The 21,717-nt window shown below is 50.4% G+C and overlaps 1 protein-coding gene across 4 annotated transcripts; it reads left to right on the forward strand.

The window, feature by feature from the left end:
• Positions 1–19,944, forward strand: LOC102935560 (probable glutamate receptor). 4 transcript variants are annotated; one of them, XM_037881447.2, is made up of 11 exons: positions 1–307; positions 3,380–3,488; positions 6,683–6,714; positions 10,054–10,116; positions 10,861–11,040; positions 12,619–12,845; positions 14,225–14,322; positions 14,945–15,162; positions 15,586–15,811; positions 16,627–16,874; positions 17,855–19,944. In XM_037881447.2, exons 2-11 carry the CDS (start codon positions 3,416–3,418, stop codon positions 17,945–17,947), a joined length of 1,458 nt encoding a protein of 485 aa, XP_037737375.1. In that variant the 5' UTR covers positions 1–307; positions 3,380–3,415; the 3' UTR covers positions 17,948–19,944. The 4 variants fall into 4 exon arrangements, with proteins under 4 accessions (XP_037737375.1, XP_037737376.1, XP_037737377.1 ...); XM_037881448.2 differs by having other exon boundaries at positions 144–307; positions 3,383–3,488; XM_037881449.2 differs by having other exon boundaries at positions 228–1,813.
• The last annotated feature ends 1,773 nt before the right edge of the window (positions 19,945–21,717 follow it).

Raw genomic sequence — 21,717 nt, forward strand, 5'->3', positions numbered from 1 at the left:
TGAGCCCAGCACCCTGCCTGCTGGAGCACTCTGCTTCTGAGCCTCCACTTTGTTGGGATGACACTGCGTGGGCGTGAGCCCCCTCTCGCCCTCCCAGAAGCAAGGGGCTCTTGCTGCGTGCTTGGAACAATAGCCAGCACTCTCCCTGCTGGAGTCCCCTTCGCCTGGCTCCTCCTACCTGAGTCCGACCCTTTATCTAGGGGAAGGGGCGAGCCAGCCTGCATGTTCGATTTATCCCAGCTCAGAGTCGTTTCTGCTGCAGTCCCCTGGCAGACAAACCAGCCTAGGAGAGGCAAAGGGAATTGCTGTAAGTGAGATGCTACCTTGAATTGCTCCTCTTCTTGTTTAGCTGAAAGGCCATGTGTGCAGCTGGCTTTTCAGCTCCGTCCGTTGGGCTCCTCTGTCCTGCTAGCTAGATTTGGCAGTGAACATGGCAATTTGCAAGAACTCTGCAAACGGTGGAGCTGGTAATACTGACAGCTTTTGTATTTGTTAACTCTTTGTAGAAGGAGAAAGCCCCTGAAGATTGCGCACCAGCTCTGCTTGTCTCCCCTCCTGCTTCTAGTGAAGTGACTAGCCCTCTCCCTGTGAAGAACAGTAGTGCTAACTCCAAGCCAGTTTCCCTAGAGCTGTGTCGCTCTAGTCTAGCCCCCTCTCTAGCTTTCTGGAGACTGGGATGCCCTGAAACCCTTTGGGGCTTTCCTTCCCCTTGTGCCTGAGCTTACTGGGACCAAGTCACACACTGTTTCCTAGTGGAGCATGACACATGTTTGCATGGCCTTCCCAGGTTTTATTCCTGAGTGTAAGCAGCTGGAATCTGTTCCTGCTAACCAGCATTTCACCAGGCTGTTTGCTTATGGCAGGCACAGGCAATTCACTGCCAGCGCAAATCCAGTATATTCCTTGAGTGGAGATGCCAAGTCACTAGAAATAAATCCAGCACTTTACTGTATGTGCTCTGTTGTAAAGGGCTGAGAGCTCAATTTGCAGTGTAACCCGGGTGGGGACTGTTTTTTTTCTTTATGTGCAGTGGTGGCTGATTTACCTGGTGTTCTGGCAACAGCTAACTGCAGCTGCTACTCAGTCTCCACCCCGCAGTGATTTTCCAGAAACCCAGGTGTGCACCCCAGGCTGAATTCTTGCCCCTGCCTTTGGGATTTTAACAATCAAACCCCACTTTTGAAGTCTCTTTATGAAGAAGGCAGCTGTAATGTTTACTCCCGAAAGGCTGCTTTTGCATCAGCTTTGGTTTCTTTCAGCTCCTCTTGCTCTCTTTGGAGGGAGAAGGAAAACCTCCTTTGGAGAAGGAAAAAAGAAGGGAATCCGCTAGGGAAACAACTGTGTCTTTGTATTGTTGAGTGTGTGCGGGATCCCGGGCTGGGGGTGAGCGCCACTAGAGCTGGGAGGAAGAAGTAAAATATAAATGGAAACATTTAAAAGGCAGTTTGGGAAGCACAGGTGCTGAATGAGCCACTGTGGGAGCTGCTAGCACTTGGGAGGACTGGATTTGTTGTTTTAGCCCTGGGTCCCTTCCCCTGGGGAGTTCCCACACTGGGCGAATAGCTGGGGGAGCTTTGTGAGTCTGTCCAGCACCAAGGTTTGCTGGGACCCTCTTGGCTGTCAAGCTGGCAGTCTCTCTGGATGGGATCCTGAGTGGTGCTAAGTCTCTCAGTTAATGGGAACTGAAGCCACTGAGCACCTCCCTGGATCCAGCCCTCTCTCAAGATCTGACCTGTGTGAACTGGACCATGAGTCCTGAGCCCAGCATTCAAACACGAGGAGCTGCTGCCTGTTTGTCCAGTTGAAAAAGAAGGTGAGCTTTTCGGAGCAAGGTAAATTTGAGAGACGTGTCCCTTCCCTGGGCTAAGGGTTGAACTAGGGATAGGGGGGCCAGGAGTTGATCTGGGAGGCTGTGCAGACCCAGTTAATTCAGCCAATGAGGTGGGGTTTTGAGAGCAAATCAACTTTGGGGGAAAACCTATTTTTCTCCCTAGAGAGGTGGCCTGGGCCATGTGTCCGGGCCAGGGAATTCCATCTACCCTCTCCAGCAAGATCTGAGGCGATGGTGGTGGGAACATTAGAGGCGGCTGATGCTACCAAACTGTGCCCTGGTAACTCAGCAGTGTGGGCAGGGCCTTGGAAAAGTGTGTTAAGGTTTTTAAGTGGCTAGTCATTTTGGGTGCTTGGATACTGCACGCCCTGCGTGAGGCACCGCCAGGGGTCCTGAGCTCCAGAGGGCAGGTGCTCCATTGTCTGCAGATCACGCCCTTTAAAATGCGCCAAATTGAGCACCCAAAATAACAAGTTGCTTCTGAAAATCTTGGGCTTAGCTAGCTGCTCTGCCCTATTTTCTATGGATGGGGGATCAGAGATCCCTCTCCTTACCTTGTCTCTTAACCAGCTATTTGTGCTCAAACCACTAAGGGAGCGAGTCATTTCCAAGATTACAGCACCTTGCCCTCTCTTCTGTATAATTTCCTGGGGTGTGAGCTCTCTGGGGCAGGCACTGGCTTTGTGGTTTCGTGCTATGGCAATAGAGGGACTAGAGCCTTTTGCAATGGTCTGTGTGACTTGGCATAATACATCACCATTGCATCTGTCATTGCAATTACAGCTGGTTGCAAATTTTTCATCAAAGTTGTTCAATGACAAACGGCTTTTCAAACTTTAGGAAAACTTCTGTTAAAAAAAAAATTTCATAACATTCTAACGTTTCCAGTTTTGTGAGGAAACAATTCAGAATGAAATTTGTTCGTTGTTTGGTGCAGAATGAAAATGTTTCACTTCAAAACATTTTGGTGAAAAATCCTTGAAAAGTTTTGCTTGAAGCTGACACTTGTAATTCTGACTCTTTTCCCAGAAAACAAATCCTCCTTTTTTGTTGTTTATCCTGCCCTAATTGCAACTCAGGCTGCAGCACAAACCAGCAAGATTTCAGTGCTTGGCCTGTGTCCAGTTGCTCTGCGCTCACTCTGCTTTCTTCCTCCTGCCAGCCCAAGCAGGCTAATGAGGAGCACTGCTTCCCTATTAGCATCTCATTACCACACACATCTGCAGCCACTTCCCTTCTGCCCCGGCATGCTAATTGTGCCAGAGGAGGAAATGTAAGTCCTCCCGTTTCCCCTTTCCTTCTGATGCAAGAACGGTGACTGGAGAACGCTGCTTGTGGCATGTCCTGGCCCTTTTGCTGCAGTGAAATGTACTGGTGACCCCTCACTGAGGAGCCTGGTCCCATAAGCCGTCATACTTTCCCCTGGAGACCTCCCTTTGAATCAGAGATTTTTAAAAATACAATGCAGAAAATCAGAGATGCCGTGACATTTACCCAGCCCTAGTGAACTGTGAAACTGACTTTACCCTACCTGCCTTTTGTCTCTAGCAGGGCTCCCTCTGGGCACCAGCTGCTTCCGCCCTGATGGAGGAAGCTTTTCGCTTGGCTTTGTGTGTGACGATGGGCCTGCTGCTCCTGGGGGGATCGCGCCTGGCAGGTGAGAGCAAAGTCTGCACCAGACGAGGGGGGGACCATCCAGACACATTCTCACTCTACCTTGGGATGCGGTCATCTGTGCAGCTCCCTCACTGATGGGAGCATACGGGACTGTCCCTTGTGTATTCTGCTCTGTCCAAGGCTTTAGCTTGACTACAGGGATGCAGCCAGATGCCTTCTACAATGCAGCTTGTAACCATGCTGCCACCAGGTTAGGAGACATGTGGCTGACCTCGTTTTGGTTGTAGAGTGGATGAGTGGGGCCAGAAGGCAAACTGGCTGGAGAGAACTGGGAAGGGAGCTGGGTTTTGCCAAACCACATCAGTGAGGTGTCTGTAACTAAAATCTCCCCAGCATTCCCCACTTTAGCCTGCCCCTTGCCAGTGGTATTTTCATGTAACTTATTAGCATCTTGGAAGGGAAGTGTGAAACGGGAAGCAGTCGCTCTGACAGGCCTCCCGAGCATGGTGTGTCCCTGAGGGGATGCAGGGGCTCCAGGGAGGTGTTTGAGGGAGAGAAAAGCCCTGCTTGGTTTGTGGATAATTGATGCTGCGTTCCCTAGTGCTATCCACAGATAGCAACAGGAGCTTGGCAGGGGCTTGGCACAGTGAGGAACGGGTTCACCCCTCCCTCAGCCTTCCGCACAAGGAGCCAGTTTACTCTCCTCTGCTCAGGGGGCTTGTGTAGCCAAGGGAGCTGATCGGGTTCCTTCCACTTCCTAGGTTCTCCCAAGTTGTCTGCTTCAGGAACAAGCTCTAGGGCAAGCAGGGAGGGGGCAGGAAATTGGGTCAAGCCCCCTCCTCTGAACAGTGGTGCAGGGTCTCTCACTGCCCGTGCGGAACGGAAAAGCCCTGGGCTAAGGTCTCCTCTGGCAGGCCGCTTGTGCCATGTGGCATGTCGACCGGATGGGGTAAGGGCTGAGAATACGAGACCTGCAGTTCTCCGATCTCAGGTCTGTTGCTGAGGAAGCTGAGGTGGCCTCTTGCCGCTGGGAAAGGCTTGAGTTCAGGGGCATGGAGCGGGGTGGACGAAGGCGCTGCTGGCCTTGCTGTCCCCAAAATGCACAGTCAATGCATGTCGCAGCCCTCCAGCTCCCCCCTGCCCTCCAGTGGAGCACCAGGCCCACACCGCCCCTGGGAGCTGGACGTGTCCCCTCTGCAGCGCAGTCCCTTCATCCTGTCCCTTCCCCCACTCCTGGCGTCTCCTGGGTTCCCTGGAGACGGGCTTAGACCCTAAAAGCCTCCCCCCCTTTGCGGCCTGCGAAATTGGAACCCACGTCTCGTTCCGTGGCTTGCGCCCTCGTCGCAGGGGCGGGAAATGGCTGTGGTGGTTTGGCCCTGGAGCAGAGCCTGTTGCTATTGAAGGGGCAGGGAGCAAGCGCCTACGTGGCCTAGACGTAGCGCTTCAGACCTCCCCAGCGCAGGTTGCTCTGTGTCCAGGTGGCTCACAGCTCCCGTTTGTCTCTGTTTTCCTCTACCCCCTTCATTTTGTGCTGTGTACTTGGATACTCACGAAGGGCCGGCCGTGGATCTGGGTGCAAATGTCGCTGTTGGGGCTTGGCGCGAGTGCTACCCCGCTCGGTTATTTACCGTCCTTTCACACGGTGAGAGCTGGATGCAGCTCCGACAGTGAGGGTTTTGAACGGCCCCATGCAGCGCCGCTGCGGGGGGGCTGAATACTTCAACAGAGACGCTTGTTTTGTTCCACGAGTTCCAAGAAACTCTTCAAAAAGGAGCCCAAAGGAACTCGTGCTGGCTCTAACTTCTGAAACAACAAGAAAGCTCCTTTGAGGAGGTTCCAGCTCCCCGGAGAACTGCAGCGGCGAAGGAGAAAGCTGGGTTTGTTCTACAATAAGCTAGAGTTCAGCCTGAGAACAGAAGAGGCAAAGCTGATGAACCTTTGTTAAATGAAAGAGCCCAGCAGCTTCCATTTGAAAGTGCTCTGAATTCTGCTCGGGGTTTGGCCTTGCAGGCTGGTAGGTTGGTATCTCTCTCATCCCAAAACACAGGCTTGCGTTTTCCCGTGGAAAACTGATTCTGTGCAGCTAGTAAACGATGCTCCGGACTGTTTGCTCTTTTAGTCCAGCACCTCCAAGCACTTCCATTTAGCACTGCAATCCTGGGGTGGGAGGTGAGTATTAGCTGTAATTTTGTAGATGCAGAAGCTGAGGCTCAAAGGGACTTGTTCAAGGTCAGGTGATAGAGCCGGGAATAGAACCCAGGAGTCCTGATCTCATCACTAATAATAGTGTCCAGCTTTTATACAGCACTTTTCAGCCACAGATCTCAAAGCACTTTACGACGGAGGGCAGGGTCGTTGACTCCATTTCACAGATGGGGAAACTGAGGCACGGTGCAGGGAAATGATTTGCCAGCAGGCCAGTGGCAGAGCCAAGAATAGAGCCCAGGTCTCCTGAGTCCCTGCCCACTTGGCCGTGCTGTCATGCACCAGACAAAACTCCTGCAGCAGTAACTGGCATTTTGCTCTGTGTGCTCCCGAGGGTGGCACAGTGAGGCAGCAGCTCGGGCTGGAGTCCGTTCTTCTCTCTCCCCAGTGCCATCATCAGTGGGGTCCCTGTCTTCATTTCACTCTTTTCAAAGACACGTCATCTTCCCAGCACCCTGCATGCCACGCCAGGGCCAATGAGCTCTCCATAATGGGGCATGGCGGGGAAGGATTCCTGTCTGCCATCCTGGTGGCTGCACGGCCGGGTGCCTTCTGCTGCCCCAGCCCTATGCAACTGGAGAGTATGGGAGCCTCGCTCTGATGTCTGGGTGTTGCTTTTTTTTTTTAATAACTTCCTGCCCCCCCTACAGAATTTCATAGGGAAGATGATTGAAAAACACTAGTCCATCACTATCAGCTGCGACAAGGCTTTCCCATAGGGATGCAGGTGAGGTCCCTGGGCACCCTTTCCTGGAGCGAACATTTAGGGCTTTCTGTACTGGTGGCAGCTGGGATTGTGGCATTTGGCACAGATGTAGGTATTTGCTGCCCACTAACAGTGTATTGGGAACAAGGGAGCACACAGAATAAACCCATCAAGTGTCATGAAGCCAAACTGTGAACCTGATACAGAGCCCCCTGAAATCAAGGAGAGTCATTCCCTGGATCAAATTCCCCCCTAGGAAATGTGATCATTTCCCTTTAAAAGCAGAGTAACCCTCACCAAAAACATTTTGTTTGTATTTGCAGGAGCTATCGAGACTGGAAATGCTGTCAGTAAGGTATGTCAGTTTGTTAGTACACAGCTGCGAATGTTCATGTGAAAAGGCCTGTTTCACTCCAGAGTGGGTTGTTGGTATTAGTGTTTTCAGTGCATAAAGTTTGATCAGGAAGGATTAATTTTTGTAATGAATTTTCATGGTTAATGACATTGGTTTCTGTGTGTGTGTGTGGGGGGGGTTAATGGATTTTAAATTTTTTGCCTTATCAAAATAAGCCTCAAGGAAAAAACAACCTTCAGCTATTATTATTTCAGGACGATAGAAATAAACTCCTCACTGAGGGTCAGAACAAACACTGGATCGTCTGTTTTTTCAGCATGATGGAATGCTGCATTTTTAGCCAGACACGCACAAAATCCTTGTTCGTAGCCCTCGAGTTGTGTTTTAACTGCCAATAATTTCAATTAACAATAATTCAGGGGGAAGGAGAGACAGTGCCTCAGGTTTTTGCATGAAGGAAGAAATAGGCAATTAAAGGACGTTTACTAATTAAATCTAATCCTGTTTAGAAATAAACTGCAGGTCTGATAGCAGCTCGGGTAGGTATCCCCACGCTAGCTGTGATCTGGCTAATGCAGCTCAGGTTGGCAATGAAGACATGACAGCATGTGCTGCATGAATCTGCCTGGAAACCCGGGTCCACACTTGCATTCCTGGTCTGAGCCAGGGTCCACACTACCATGCCTTCACTGCTGTTTGAGTCGCGCCAGCTAGATTCAAGCTAGCACGGATGTATCTACCTCACTCCAACTGCCAGGTACACATACCCTTTATTATTTTTATATTAGGTAGTGTCTAGAGGCCCAAGCCAAGCTAGGGATTCTGTTGTGCATGGTGCTGTACGCACAAAGGGAGGGAGGGGAAACAGTGGCATAGAGAGGGGAAGTGATTTATGCAAGGTTACACCGCAGGGCAGAGTGGGGAACAGAACCCAGCTCTCCTGGATTATGGCTACACTCCAAAAAACAACCCCTTGTGCCAGTCAGGCTGCGCCTGGGGCAGCTGGCTCGGGCTGGCGCTCTGGGGCTAAATGTAGCAGTGTGGATGCTTCCATTCTGGCTGGAGGCAGCTCTGGAATCTGGCGAAGGGGGCGGGTTTTGGAACTCAGGCGCCAACTCCAGCAGGAACATCTACACCGCTATTTTTAGCCTTGTAACGTGAGCCTTGCAAGCTCGTGGCAGTTGCTGGGGGTTTGGGGGAACTTCTTTGCAGTAAAGACGTACCCCAAATTCCCACGCTGGTGCTCTAGCCGCCAGATTGTGCTGCTTCTGACAGGGAGGCAGGTAGATAAACAGATGGATTCATTCACTGGATTGCTGATCAGCTTCCTGCAGGGTCCCTTATTTTCTCCCCATCAATGCGACTCTTCCCGTTGGGCAAGTTTTTGTCTCTTCCTCTCGTTCAGTCTTCTTTCGATGGAACCGAAACGAACGCAGCTCGTCTGACTTCTGCAGCGCTTTGTGCGATAGTGGCAGTGTCAGCATTGCTTCTAGAACAGCATCTTCATTAGCTGCTGACAGAGGGCACCCAACTCAGGCCCTGATTCTGGGAGGTGCCCAGCTCCTTCCATTCCAGGGGCACTCAACACCTGGGGAGATCAGACCCCCTTTTTCTGCTGCACCTCCTGCAAAAATAGTAGCTCTTGGTGTTTCTTTTGGCAGCAAAGCAGGTGTAAATACGTCTTGTAGAACCTGGCCTGGTTTCAGGCAAAGCTCAGAAGAACTTTAGAATAGGTCAGGTTCCGGCCCTAAAACCTTGCGACGGTGGCCGTGCGAGGGTTGTGAAGGTAGGAAAACACTGTTTTCCAGTTCAGTGCTCCATGCAGAACTGAATCTGTGCTTTCCTTACCTCCCCCTTATCTAATGCTCCCTGCCGTTCTGTGCCTCCTGGAAGTGAGCTCTAATGAGGCCTTAATTGGCTTCCAGCTGTTTTGTCTGCAGTGTAAATTGATCGTTTTTGAAAGAATGTGTATGTGCTGTGTATCCCAAGAAGTGAGACAACATGGAAAGTGATTTTTGTTTGGGTAAAATATGTTGGCAACACACAATAAAGTAAACGGTTGTGATCTATTAATTACCGTTGGGGAGCGAGTGACAGGAGACGGAGTCAAGTGGGAGGGGGAGACGTATCGCTGCGAACACTGGGCCCGCTCCACAGCAGGTGAAGAGCTGGGGCGCTCCGTTGACTGCAGTGGGGTTGTGCTGACTTACACCAGCTGAGAATCTGGCCCTTTAAGCCTAGACGTTCAGTGCTGGCAACAGCATGGAGTGTTGGCTGCCCTGAACATGGCCCCCTGGTGCCGGGACTGCAGGCTGGAGGACCAGGGCCTGTGCTCCTGCAGAACCATGTGGCAAGTGGATTGCTGCGAAACCTAATGCTTTGGAGTGTGGCTCTCTGATGCTGCGAGGTGCCCACCTGCCCCAGCGGGGAAGGCACAGAGGACCTTGGGGGCATCGCCAGGTGTTTAGTGTGTGAACCGGATAAACCCCAGCGGTGGGTCTGCCATTATTAGAACCATTTAACACATGCCTGTGAGATGCCTTTACCCCGGAGTTCCAGTGCAGAAAGCAGAAATGAGTCTGCTTTGCTGGATCGAGCCCTTCCTCCCATTTCTATGCTGAGCGCCTCGAAAGGAGACGCTTAGTTTTTCTGGTGGCCTTGGCATTGCTGTGTGCCTCAGTTTCCCCATCTGCCACATGGGGATAATGATATTAAACTTCCACCTTTTGTGGTGGTGGAGAGTATTTATCCAGCACTTTGCAGGGCCGTGTTGGTAAGTGTCTGGCTTTGATGCAGCACTTTTTATCAGCGGATCTCAAAGTGTTTTATGAAGGAGGTCAGTATCGCTATCCCCATTTTACAGGTGGGGAAACTGAGGCACAGAGAGGAGACATGTTTTGTCCCAGGTCACCCAGCAGGCCAGTGGCAGAGCTGAGAATAGAATGCAGGTCTCCTAAGTCCACTACACCGTGCTGACCCCGGGACAATATGTGACGGGGCAGAGAGAGGGCAATTTCACTCATTGCTGTCAGGAACGTGCCAGCATCCAACCCTCGATGCATGGGTGGAAGGTGGAATTTGAAGCCGTCCCTTCACTCCTGATGGCATGTGCCATTTGCTTTCCCACAGCTTGAAAGCAGGCTTGCTAATTCTGTGGTACCATTTAGATGGTAAGGCCCTTTGGACAGGGACCGTCTGTGTTCTGTGCTTGTACAGTGCCTCGCACTATGGGGTCTTGTCCATGACTGGGCCCCTAGGTACAATAACAATGGGTTGGGCTGAGCCGGCGCACTTCATGGCTGAGATCCAGCTGCTCACCCTGAATGCTTTGCATTGCAGGGCGGCGATGAGGAAGGACAAGGGGCAACGGATCCTCAGACGCTGACTGTCACAACAATCCTGGTAAGGCCAAGGAGCGTGTTCCTGCTAGCAGCTGGGGTAGCGGACTCTCTTCATCCCACCCCTAGGCTTGCACGTGGCTTTGTCTGTTTTTGAGACCAAACTCCCTTCCTCTGTCTGTCTTCAGTGAGTCTTTCTAGGGCGCTCAGGTACCAGCTAGCACAGGCTAGAGGGAAGGGTGACTGGAGGCTTCCAGGACAGCACGGGCCCAATCCAGCAGGAGGGTTGGGTGGATGCTTCTTTCAAACACATATTATCTTGAGAGCCGGGCCTGTTCCCAGCTAGACACGGCCAATGCCCACTGAGCCGTGTCCCGCAGCGGAAGCTGGTAGTGCCCAGACTTGTCGCTCAGCATTGTCAGGAGGCTCAAAAGCAGAGACAGATCATGTGAAAAGCAAATAAAAGCCTAAGTGGTAAAAAATGAGGCCGCCCTGCTTTAAGAGTGGGGGCGTCCATGTTTCACGTGAATGAGTGACTGCTAGCATCTCTTACCAGGGAGGAGGTGTGTGGGGAGGCGCTCAGGGGAGCAGATTTCCAGGCCCTGGAAGCATCACAGCTAAATCCTGGGTTCTATCACCAGGTCTTGAATCTGCAGGTGGCCATCTGTTGGGGGTTTGGCAGGCCGAGGGGGGTGGAGGCTGCTGAAACGGGGAAGGATCTCACAGCCGGTCCCTGGTTGTTGATGGTGGAGCTGTCTGGTTTCAAACATCCTTCTCCCCCCCCGCCCCCCCGCCCCTTTGCGTGTAGCAAGACCCCTATGCGATGGCAAGAGGCACAGAGCTGGAGGGCTACTGCCTGGATCTGCTGGACATGCTCGCCAAGATGCTGCACTTCAACTACAAGGTGACAATAGTGAAAGATGGCCGCTATGGGGCTGTCTCCTCCAGCGGGAACTGGACCGGGATGGTCGGCGAGATCGTCAGGCAGGTGACTTCTCGGGAGGGCTGAACTTCCCCAGGTGTGGGGGTGGAAACAACCACGTTAGCATCCCCCGCCGGGGATTCTTGTTTCCCTGACAACCCCAGGGAGCTGTCACCCTGCCCACTTCACCTCAGCACTAACAATCCAAGTGCCTAGCACATCTCCTCTTCACGCAGCACTTGGCAAGCGTTCGGTATGGAGGCCTCCCTGTGAGGTAGGACAGTAGTGTTATCCCCATTCCTCAGATAGGGAAACTGAGACACAGAGATGGGACATGACTGTGCACAAGACCACAAAGGAAAGTGGGAGTTCCTGGCTTGCTGTGTTGTGCTCAGACCACTAGACTGTGCTGCCTCGTGGACTGCTGAGAGGTACTGGATTGCAACCGAGTGGCCGCAATGTTCCATTCACTCCATTCAAGCCGAAGATAAAGGCTTTAAAGGAAACTGTCTTAAAACCAAACAATTGGCTGAAATACACCCGAGGTGCAGCCCTTGCTAGCTGGTATCACGGAGCCAGAATGAAACTGATGCAAACGCCTTAGAGGCTGGGACAAATTCACTTGCCAACTTTCAAAGAGACAAGGTGGGTGAGGTCACAGTTTTTATTGGACCAGCTTCTGTTGGTGAAGGAGACAAGCTTTCTTGACCTGAAGAAGAGCTCTGTGTAGCTTGAAGGCTTGTCTCTTTCACCAGCAGAAGTTGGCCCAGTAAAAGATACGACCTCACCCACCTTGTCTCTCTGATTTCCTGGGACCGACATGGGTAACTTTTAAAACTTTTGGTCATAGCAGTTGCTCAACAAGGGTGCATTTACTGTACGCTTCCTGTTTTTCACATTCCATGGATCTATCTGGATACATGCCAGGGCTGGTCCAGAAATAAAGGGCCAGCCCAAGTGTATGTAGCTCCAGGTAGATTTTGGAGGACGAGGGAGGGAGAAAGCAGGCCTCTTTGGGTGAATCCAACTAGGTGAATTACAATAAACTAGTTAAGGACATGTTTGAATGGGCTCCTTGTCCTGTCCTGTGCTGCCACCTGGTGGCAAGTTGCAAATTAGAGCCTACGCTGCCCTGAGTCCGGCCCTGTGTACCTACTTGCAGCTCTCCAAATCCTGGCTCCGGCTCAAGTTGCAGTGGGGGAGATTTAGGTTGGATATTAGGAAAAACTTTTTCACTAGGAGGGTGGTGAAACACTGGAATGCGTTACCTAGGGAGGTAGTGGAATCTCCTTCCTTCGAAGTTTTTAAAGCCAGGCTTGACAAAGCCCTGGCTGGGATGATTTAGTTGGGGATTGGTCCTGCTTTGAACAGGGGGTTGGACTAGATGACCTCCTGAGGTCCCTTCCAACCCTGATATTCTATGATTCATGCCTGTAAATGCTGCAGCCTGGAGAATTGGGAGACACAATTTGCTTCTCAGCCCTGGCTCTTCCCGAAATGGGGATGGCTTGCCAGAATGGCAAATAGGAGGCTGCTAAGTGGGACAGTGATGGGGGCTGTCCGGTGGCCACCTGTCCACTGGGAACTGAGACTCCTCCAGCTTGTGTCCCAAGGGTTGCTGAGACATCATGGCTTGTCCTGCAGGAAGCAGACCTCGCTGTGGCTCCCTTGACGATCACGTCAGCGAGGGAAGAGGTGATTTCCTTCACCATGCCATTCCTGGGTACAGGGATCGGGATCCTGCTCAGGAAGGATGCTGCCTCCCAGGGTGCTTCTCTCTTTGGCTTCCTTGCTCCTTTCAGTAAGGAGACCTGGACTGGCCTGATGGTTGCTTACCTGCTGACCTGCCTCTGCCTCTTCCTTGCAGCCAGGTAAAAATACAGCTGCTGTTCTGTACAATGTGTTTGGCTTTCTCTGGGACCCATTGCTTTCCCCAGGCACCGAACAGACCCTTATTCCTAGCCAAAGCACTGGGTTGTATTTGCTTCTGCACACCTCAGAACAGCTCACTGGGCTAAAAGTGCAGATAAAGTGTCTCTTTTAAGGCCCATGGTACTTGAGAGATCTCAGCAAAATCAGGGTCTCTTCCGCTCTAGATAGTCACATGCAGCATGTCTCTAACATTGTAAAAAGCTTTGGATGCTCCATTTAAACAGACGAATTTCATCCCTGTGCTTTCACCTTCATCCCAGTTAATTTCTCTCCCCTTAAACCTGACCATGTTTGTGTCTAAGGCGCCACTCACCTCCGGGTGCTTCACTCACACGGGCTTCAGTGGGTGGAATTCTCTCTCCTCTAGGGTGACCAGAGAGCAAGTGTGAAAAATTGGGACAGAGGGTGGGGGGTAATAGGAGCCTACATAAGAAAAAGACCCAATAATCGGGACTGTCTCTATAAAATCGGGACCTCTGGTCACGCTACTCTCCTCTCCTGCCCATGCAGAGCGGGGATATCCAGGCATGATGCGGGAGAAAGAACTTCGCTCCCCACTTCCAAGCCAGCCGCAGCGTGGCCCCCCTGCAGCCACAGGCTAGAGCAGCAGCTGCTGCTTTGCCTTCCTTGTGCTGGGATTTCCCTGTGGAATCCACGTCATCACAGATCCACTCGCTGCGCCTCCTGTCCCGAGCACCCTGCACAGCCCATCTCTGCTGCTTCAGTAGAGTTGAGGATGTGAACAGGGCCACTCTTAGCACAGCCCCCCAGTAACCAGAGGCCTTGCTGATCATCGGAGCTGTTCCCCCTCCTGCCTCTCTCACTTGGAACTGCCTCATTGGATTCGTTCTTCTCCCTTGGCCTGGGCATAGGCTGGGGCAGTTAAGCAACCCCAGTGCCAGTGCATATCAGCCACCATTCATGCCCCCAGGGCAGAGTGATCTCAGTGTGCCAGGGCCCACACCTCTCGCTTTGTACCAGGTCTTTCCCTTCAGCGCCGCCCCACTCCCTGGGGAAGGCCCAGCTTCGCAGCCCAGCACTTGTTCCTCCCAGCTGGCTGCCACCGTGGCCAGGTTGGGAGAAGGAGGCTCGTCTGTGTTTCTGGGCGATGCACCCGTCCCAAGCCTTCACTGCTGCGATGCACCCCAGGTCGAGGGCAGCATCAGCTGGTCGCTTCCAAGGTCATGGCCCGGGTGCTCCAAACAGGAACGCAGTCACTCTGAATCATAGACTGGAGCTGTGTGGGCCACGGAACAACCCCGGCCCCTCTGCGGTTGATGCTGGCAGGGCTGTTGTGACACCTGGTTTCTTTCCATAGGCTGAGCCCCTGTGAATGGAAGGAGCCCAAGAGTGAGGAGAACCACTTCACCTTTCTGAACAGCCTCTGGTTTGGAGCAGGAGCTCTTACCCTGCAAGGTAGGACCCTAGTGGGGCTGTGGTGTGACCAGCTAAACCTACAGCTGTCAGGGAGCCGATCGCACCATTTCGGCCCACATCCATCGCGGTGTAAAGACCTTGTGTGCGGCTGGCATGCTCTGCTCTATGGACTGCCCTGCCCGTTTGATTTTGATGGAGAAGGCCATCTCAGCAGGGCGTCCCGCAGCACTAACTGCCCACTGGACCACAGCCAATACCTTAGTCATCGCTCTGCTTGAGTACCGGAGGGGTGGAGGAGTCTGGCTGCAATGGGAGGCGGTTTGAAGGGACGTTACCTGAACACCGGTGTTTGAGGTCAGAGGGTGCCAGGCTCTCCTTTGCCTCTGGCCATCGGTGAGGTTTCTGTGCAGCGGGTGGGTGGACCGGGCTGAGGCTGAGTTGCTGTCCAGGGCTCATGTACTAGGCAAGGCTGCTGTGTGCCGGGCTCTAGCGCTGCAGGGGAAGTTTCCATCGGGACGAGTGTCGTTAAATAAAGAGAAACGCACTTTTTCAAGCTCCCCGAGTCCCTTTAAATACATGGATCCGCTCCCGGCTGCCCGCGCTGTCCCTTTCGTGAGCGTGTCAAGCTGGGAACCCTGCAGCTGCCTTCTCTCCTCTGCAGGTGCAGCGCCTCATCCCAAAGCACTGTCCGGGCGAATCATTGCTGCCATCTGGTGGCTGTTCACCCTCTCTCTGCTGGCTGCCTACATTGCCAATTTCACCGCCTTGCTGCGTGCTGGGAACGAGCCGCTTCCAATCCAGACTTTTGAAGATCTCGTGAAGCAGAGAGAGATCGAGTTTGGGACAGTAGAAAGTTCCTCCACGTTTCAATTCTTCAAGGTGCCTGACCCTCTCGTAGAGTCCCTAAGAGCCCAGGAGCTGCGATTGTGCTCAGAGTCAGACTCCGCACATAGACAGCTTGTGCCAGCCAAGCTTTGATGAGCTTCTTTTGCTTAGCTAGTGAGCTTCCTGCATAGGTTGGATGTGTTCCCGCTTCAGTTCTTGCTGACTTTTAAAGCTGTGTATCCCCGGTCTGCCTGGTGACGCTTTACCTTTTATCTGAAACCTGTGTACTTTGCTGAGAGACTGGTTAACTTCCCCGCCAGGGATAGTGCATTGGCAGCTCTCAGTACAGAGGCTCAGAGGGAGAGAGAGTTTAAACTATCTTCTCCAGATGGCTATTTTGCAGTTGGTGCACACCGGTCTTGTACAGCCACTTCCTTGATCACTGCGAGGTTTGACGCTTTACTTTGTGGGCTGCAGAACTCCAGGAATCCCATCCATCAGATGATCTACGAGTACATGGACAAGAGGAGAGACCATGTTTTAGTCAAAAACTACCACGAGGCGGTTCAGCGTGTGCTGGAATCGAACTACGCCTTCATTGGGGAATCTGTATCCCAAGATCTTCTCGCAGCCAGGCACTGCAATTTGATCAGGGCTCCCGAGGTCGTTGGAGCAAGGGGATTCGGCCTGGCTACAGCAAAGGGTGAGACACGTCTGCTGCTTTGTTTCCACCCCGCCAGTTCCTTTCAACTCACTTGTAGCAACTGTGCCACAGAGCTAAGAACCCCTGATTTCTAGATCTGCTTCAGTGCCCTTCTGCCGGCCCATGGGACATAGGACAACTTCAGTGGGCCAGGTCCAAAACAGCCTCTCCTGCCATGAGACTCCAAGGGGAGCTCAGTGACCCGAAGCAACGTCAATATCCAACATATTAATTCTGCTGATGACTTTGGGTTCACAAAGTTTTGCTCTCTGACACGGACGCTTCATTCTTTAGAGGCTAAAGGATCCTCTGCCAATCAGTGATTGGTTAATTTTTTTTCTGTAGCCCCAACATCCCAGAATAGCAGCCGATGCATACTGAGGACTTTAAAAAAAAAGTAAAAGTTTGCTGGGAAGGCTTTGATGATTGTTCTCTTTAATGGCTGTTCTGCCTGTATTTTTTACATTGCCTTTCCCTGTATCTCTTTCATTATTTTTTTAGGCGGACTGGCATGAGGATAGCATAGCTGTTCAACAGCTCAGCTGCTCCTACTGCATGGCTGTTTTGAGATGTGACTGTTTGTTTTTAAAATGCAAAGATTTAACATTATCTGTCATGGTTATCCCATCTTTCCTCTCAAAGAGCTTCAACAATTACACACACAATATACGCCTGGACTGCAGCCATTCCAGAGGTGGTAAGCAGCAGCCAACTGACTGCCTGCTGCGTATTTATGGGTTGTGCCTAAGCGGCTAGCAGTAAGTTGTGCAAGTGTCGTATAATGCTCCAGTTCACTTCTCTCTGCTACCCTCCAGGGTCACCGTGGGCCAGTAAACTCTCCCTTGCTGTGCTGAAACTGGGCGAGTCAGGCGACCTGGACTACCTACGTAACAAGTGGTGGGAGACCACCTGTTTCCATAAGGGCCCAGACACATGGAGTCCTCTGAAACCGCAAGCCATGGGTGGACTTTTCCTGGTTCTTGCAGTCGGCCTCGTGCTGGGAGTGATTGTGGCTTTGGTGGAGTTGTCAAACAAGAGCCGACATGCTGCTGAACGGGAGAAGGTAAGTGGCACTGTGACACCTCCTTACCTTTGCACAGCTTTACTCTCATGCGATGGACCTAGATCCCCTAGGGGCGGACCTAGATACCCCCAGTACAGCTGCACCTCTTCCGATGTAAGTAGCAAGTCAGAGAGGTGTCCTGGACCCCACCTGGTAGAAAACATCTGACATGGGGTAGATCTGCACTGCAACTGGAGAAGTAATTTCCAGCTCAGGTCGCAAAGCTAGTGTCTGAGTATGTGCCTAGGATCGCAGACAGGATTGTACGTGAGCTGTTAGCCCATGACACCATTGCTGTGCTGCTATCTCTGTCAACGCCAGTGTGGCTACAATTGCTCAAGCTGGAAATTACATCTCTAGCTGCAGTACAGATGTATCCCTAGAAACAATCTTTCTGTATTACTACGGATCTTTGCACAAAACTACGATCTCCATTATGGAAAGAAATCTGTTTATTCCTCACTTCGAATGATGATCTATAACATTTCCACAGCCTGTGATTCGTGATGATATCATTGAGGGTTACGAATTTATTTAGGGCATAAACTGGAGGAGATAAGAAAAAAAACTTGATTTTTGTTTAACTCTCGTTAATAGTTAGTATCCGTGTGCCTTCTAACTTGCTGTGGCCAGACAGAGGACGAGTGTGTGTCAGAATTAACGTCAACTGCATTGCTTAAGTTATGCTGCAGTAAAACTAGTGCAAGTGGAAAGCCTTGGCAGTCCACCCACTTTATTTGCTACTTCTGTCCTGTTTCCTTGGCAATGATAAATTTGTTCTAAAGTACCAGTAGTTCTAACGAATGCTTTGACAAGTAAGGGAACGAATGCAAAGAAAAGACAGCGCTTGCACTTGGATCTCCAGCCTTGTTGTGCTCAGCTGATTCCTTAGTACAACCAAGGCCCTGTGTACATTAAAAGGGACTTTTCTGGGTCACGTGGAACACCTTCTCCTTCCCCACCCCCTTCATATCTTTCAGAAATCTTGCTGCTCTGTTCTCATCGAGGAGATGAGTCATCGGTTCAGAATAAAAGAAGGTGCAAGAGAGAATCCAGAGAAGGTTAAACCATAAGAACCTCCTTAGGGAGTGGAGTCTCAGTGTTAATCAATTTCTTTCCTAGTGTGTGTATTCAGTAGTAGCTGTTTCTCTGCATGAGTTTTCTGCACTGGTCCTGTATCTCTGTATACCTAGAGTGTAGCTCCCCTAGCACTAGGAAAGGTCAATCTCTATAACCATTGAACTGCAGACAGAGAACTAAATAGCTCAGAGGACTGACTCCAGATCCTGGCCGCTCTAGAGCACTAAATCCAGCCTAGCAATGATGACTGAAGATGTCAGCATCTGATGGCTACTGGGTGGCCCTCGTAAAACAGTCACAGCTCAAAGGTTGAGGACTGAGCAAACGTGGAGAATGAGCACCTCATTCGTACAAGGTTCTGTCTACACTGGACTTGGAGGTGTGACTGCAGCACCTAACCATAGCAGTGAAGCCTTAGCAGCATGGGCTGGACAGCCCTCCCGCTGATGCTGGGGTATGTTTTGAAGCAGTTAGCCCATGTTACCCAAGCTAGCTCAAACGACAATAGAAGTGAAGCTGTGGCCAGTCTGTGTGTGCCCCAGTCACACCTGACTGCAGTGTGGACATACCCTTAGCATATGGCGACACTGCAGCTGGGGATGTGACTAGCAGCTTGTGTAGAGTGAACTAGCTCCAGTACCAGCTAGTGCAAGTCTGTCTGCAGGCTGTGCCAGTCACACCCTCGGCTGCAGCGTAGACCCACCTTTAGAAGTGGAGCCTGCAGCTCAGCGTGGATGCATGTAAGCTGTCCCTGCTCTGTGACGCAGCAGAGGATTGTGGCTGTCAAGCCAGCAACCTCCATCAGTGGTAATTGTTTATTTTAAATGCTCAAAACTGAATGACACGTGGAGCTGCAAGTCAAGGGGATCAGTGTGAATATTCTGGAACCAAGCTTAGGAGACTCTCGAATGAGACTTCGAGAGCAGTGTAAAACAGAATAAGCAGCATTTTCCATGGTGCTGCCCAGGTTACTGCCTGCCATTTTTCAGTATGACAAAGATTGTGTCTGTACAGAGCTTTGAATACTGAAAACGTAACGAGTATCAAAGAACAGCTTTGCTAGACAAAATAAACTTATTCGGAGCCAGAGCATGGGAACAGCTCTGTTAAAAAACAAACTGATATTTAGCCTTTAAGTTAATGCAGCTGCTTGGCACCTGCCAATGTTTATGAGTATAACTTCCTCCAAGTGAGATGTTAGCCAAGAGCATGTTGAAGGGCACAATGATTGAGATTCACTCTCATGCAAAACTTCCAGTCTCAAGTTCCTAGGTCTCACTCACCGACCACACGAAGGTGAGTTTTTTCCCAGTGAAAATGTATTGACTATTTAAAAAAAAAAAAAAGGGGGGGGGGGGGGGAGGGTGCAAAACTTGCTGCCTGCAGTTTTCGAATTGAATGACTCACTTAATATCAGCCACCTGTGGAAAGAGTGACTGCAGTGGAATATTAACGGCCTCAGTTATGCTGAGCTTGAACTAAATAAAATGAGGTAAATCAACTAAAATAACCTGGCTCTTAAATCAGCAGGGCCAATTTAACTAACGTGTGATCCAACAGAAGTTGCATTGTTCTTACGCTTGGTTTCTGAGACTTTTGGTTGCCTTTCCGCATATCAGAAGAGCTGGGCTTAGTGGCAGAGCACGTTACACAGCAGAGGCATTGCCCTCCTGTATATACTGCCTTGTGTCTGCTGCTAGTTTTGCTTGGCTGTAGTGGGAACGGGTGAAGAGGGACAGTCAGTTTCAGTAACATATTGAATATTGGCAACTGCAAAACTTGGGAAACATGCATTGCCCTGTGGTAGCAGGAACATCTGTAGAGTCTTTTTGCACCTGGCACCTAACAGTATATACAGGAGGGTGAAGCATTAGGGATGCTAAAAATGTTAGAGGAACAGTCTGATCACTTGGCTGAAGTTACTTAAGGACATGTTTAATCCCGGCTACTACAGAGTAGGAATTTTCATATTAAACATTCAATGTTACTGCCTGTCTGTCTGGTTTTTGATTGAATGATATAAGGGATCTAATCTAATCTAAGGGAGAATAAAGTAAGTGATGATCTCCATCTACCCCCGGAAAGGTAAGAGACCTTCATTTACTGTTTGGCTGGGTGGTGAGGGAAGAAGCAGCAGCATGTTGACCTTCCGGCTGACTGGAGTTTACTGTGTAAATACATGGTGCTTCATGGGGAGAGCAGACTTCTGTGCCAAGACTATCCCTCCTCTTGTAAGAAACAAGCTAGTGCTTTAATACAAGGCTGAGAGCCACATAGCAAATGCTATTTAAAACTACGAAAGCCTGTCACCACTGCAAAGGTAACCAGTCCACTCCCCTTAAAAAAGTTGTTTGAAAAAGAGCATGTGACTTACTTAAAACTAAATTAGTTTGTGACAAGCTGACTCTGCTCTTTCATCCCTCTAGACAACACTTGTTGGGACCTGTTAAGTAGAAGTAGCAGGGTTGTACTTAGAGGCCCTTCTGAATGCTATATTCATGTAGCCTGCAGCAGAAGGATGGCCTTGGGATATAGGCACTGGACTGGCCTTTCTGTCTCAGCGGTCTATCAGTAAAATGAAGAGGTACTTCCCCACTCATGCAGCTGGTTGATAAAACTTCTTTTTTGGAACTGCTCAGGTGCAACGGAGAGGGATGTATAAGTACCCTAGAGATACTTACATGGAGTTGGGGTCCAGGTGCAATAGGAATAGGGTGACCAGACAGCAAGTGTGAAAAATCAGGACAGGGGTGGGGAGTAATTAGTATCTATATAAGAAAAAGCCCCAAATATCGGGACTCTCCCTATAAAATCGGGACATCTGGTCACCCTAAATAGGATACTGCTGCTAATTTAAAGTTAGTCAGTGAAGAGTACGGAGTATCTTTCCTTGCAAGCTAATGGAGACTTCACCAAGCAGGCTTACGTTACTACAGATCTTCCACTATTTAGAATATCAAGAGCAGAGAAGAAACAGGCATCTTCTCGCAGGTATCCTTGGAGAATGGCCAGGAGGGAATCGTTACCATTCACTCTGAATGGCTATTTGATGCTGAAGATCTGGCCATAACCCTCCAATTATTTGCCTTTATTTAAGGGAAACTGGAGCAGAGCTGAAATGAATGTGAGCATGACCTGAAGTCACTTGTTAGTTGTTGCCCGGCGTGTAGGTACAGTGCTTTGAGCTGATCAACAAAAGCCAAGTAGTTTAGCATGGATATGTGTACGTTTGGCCAACATCTTATTGCCAGGGAGGGTTTAACAAGCAGAACAGATTAAGATAAGCATTCATTAGCTGATTCTGTCTTTAGGGTACAGGAATATCAAATGGAAGAAGAGAGTACATGGGAATTCTTGAAGGCCTTATTCCAGATTAATTCCTGGTCTAATTTAAGTAGCTGTATGGGCGAGGAATTTAGCTTGCTTTGGTTCAGTCTTAAAAAATTAGACAATTTAGCTGAAGAGACTGGTTTTCCTTAACCCATTTAGATGGGATCCAGAAGACTATAAAACCCAAGAATGGAGGTGGATGAGCTTCAGGAATTTAACTTCACCCTGCAGCAGCTGGATGAATCTTAGCAGCAATAAGTCTGCTACTCTCATTGACAATCAGGTCAGTTACTGTTCTAAGCTCCCGTGTGTCTGAAATAAACACTGCTCAGAGCTTGCAAGGAAATAAGTCTCTTCCTAGCTTAACAAGAGAGAATTTAGAAAGGTCTGAAGTATTTCATGAACTAAAATATTCAAATGCAAAGTCAAACGC

This window comes from Chelonia mydas, chromosome 18, assembly GCF_015237465.2.
Source record: "Chelonia mydas isolate rCheMyd1 chromosome 18, rCheMyd1.pri.v2, whole genome shotgun sequence".
NCBI lineage: Eukaryota > Metazoa > Chordata > Testudines > Cheloniidae > Chelonia > Chelonia mydas.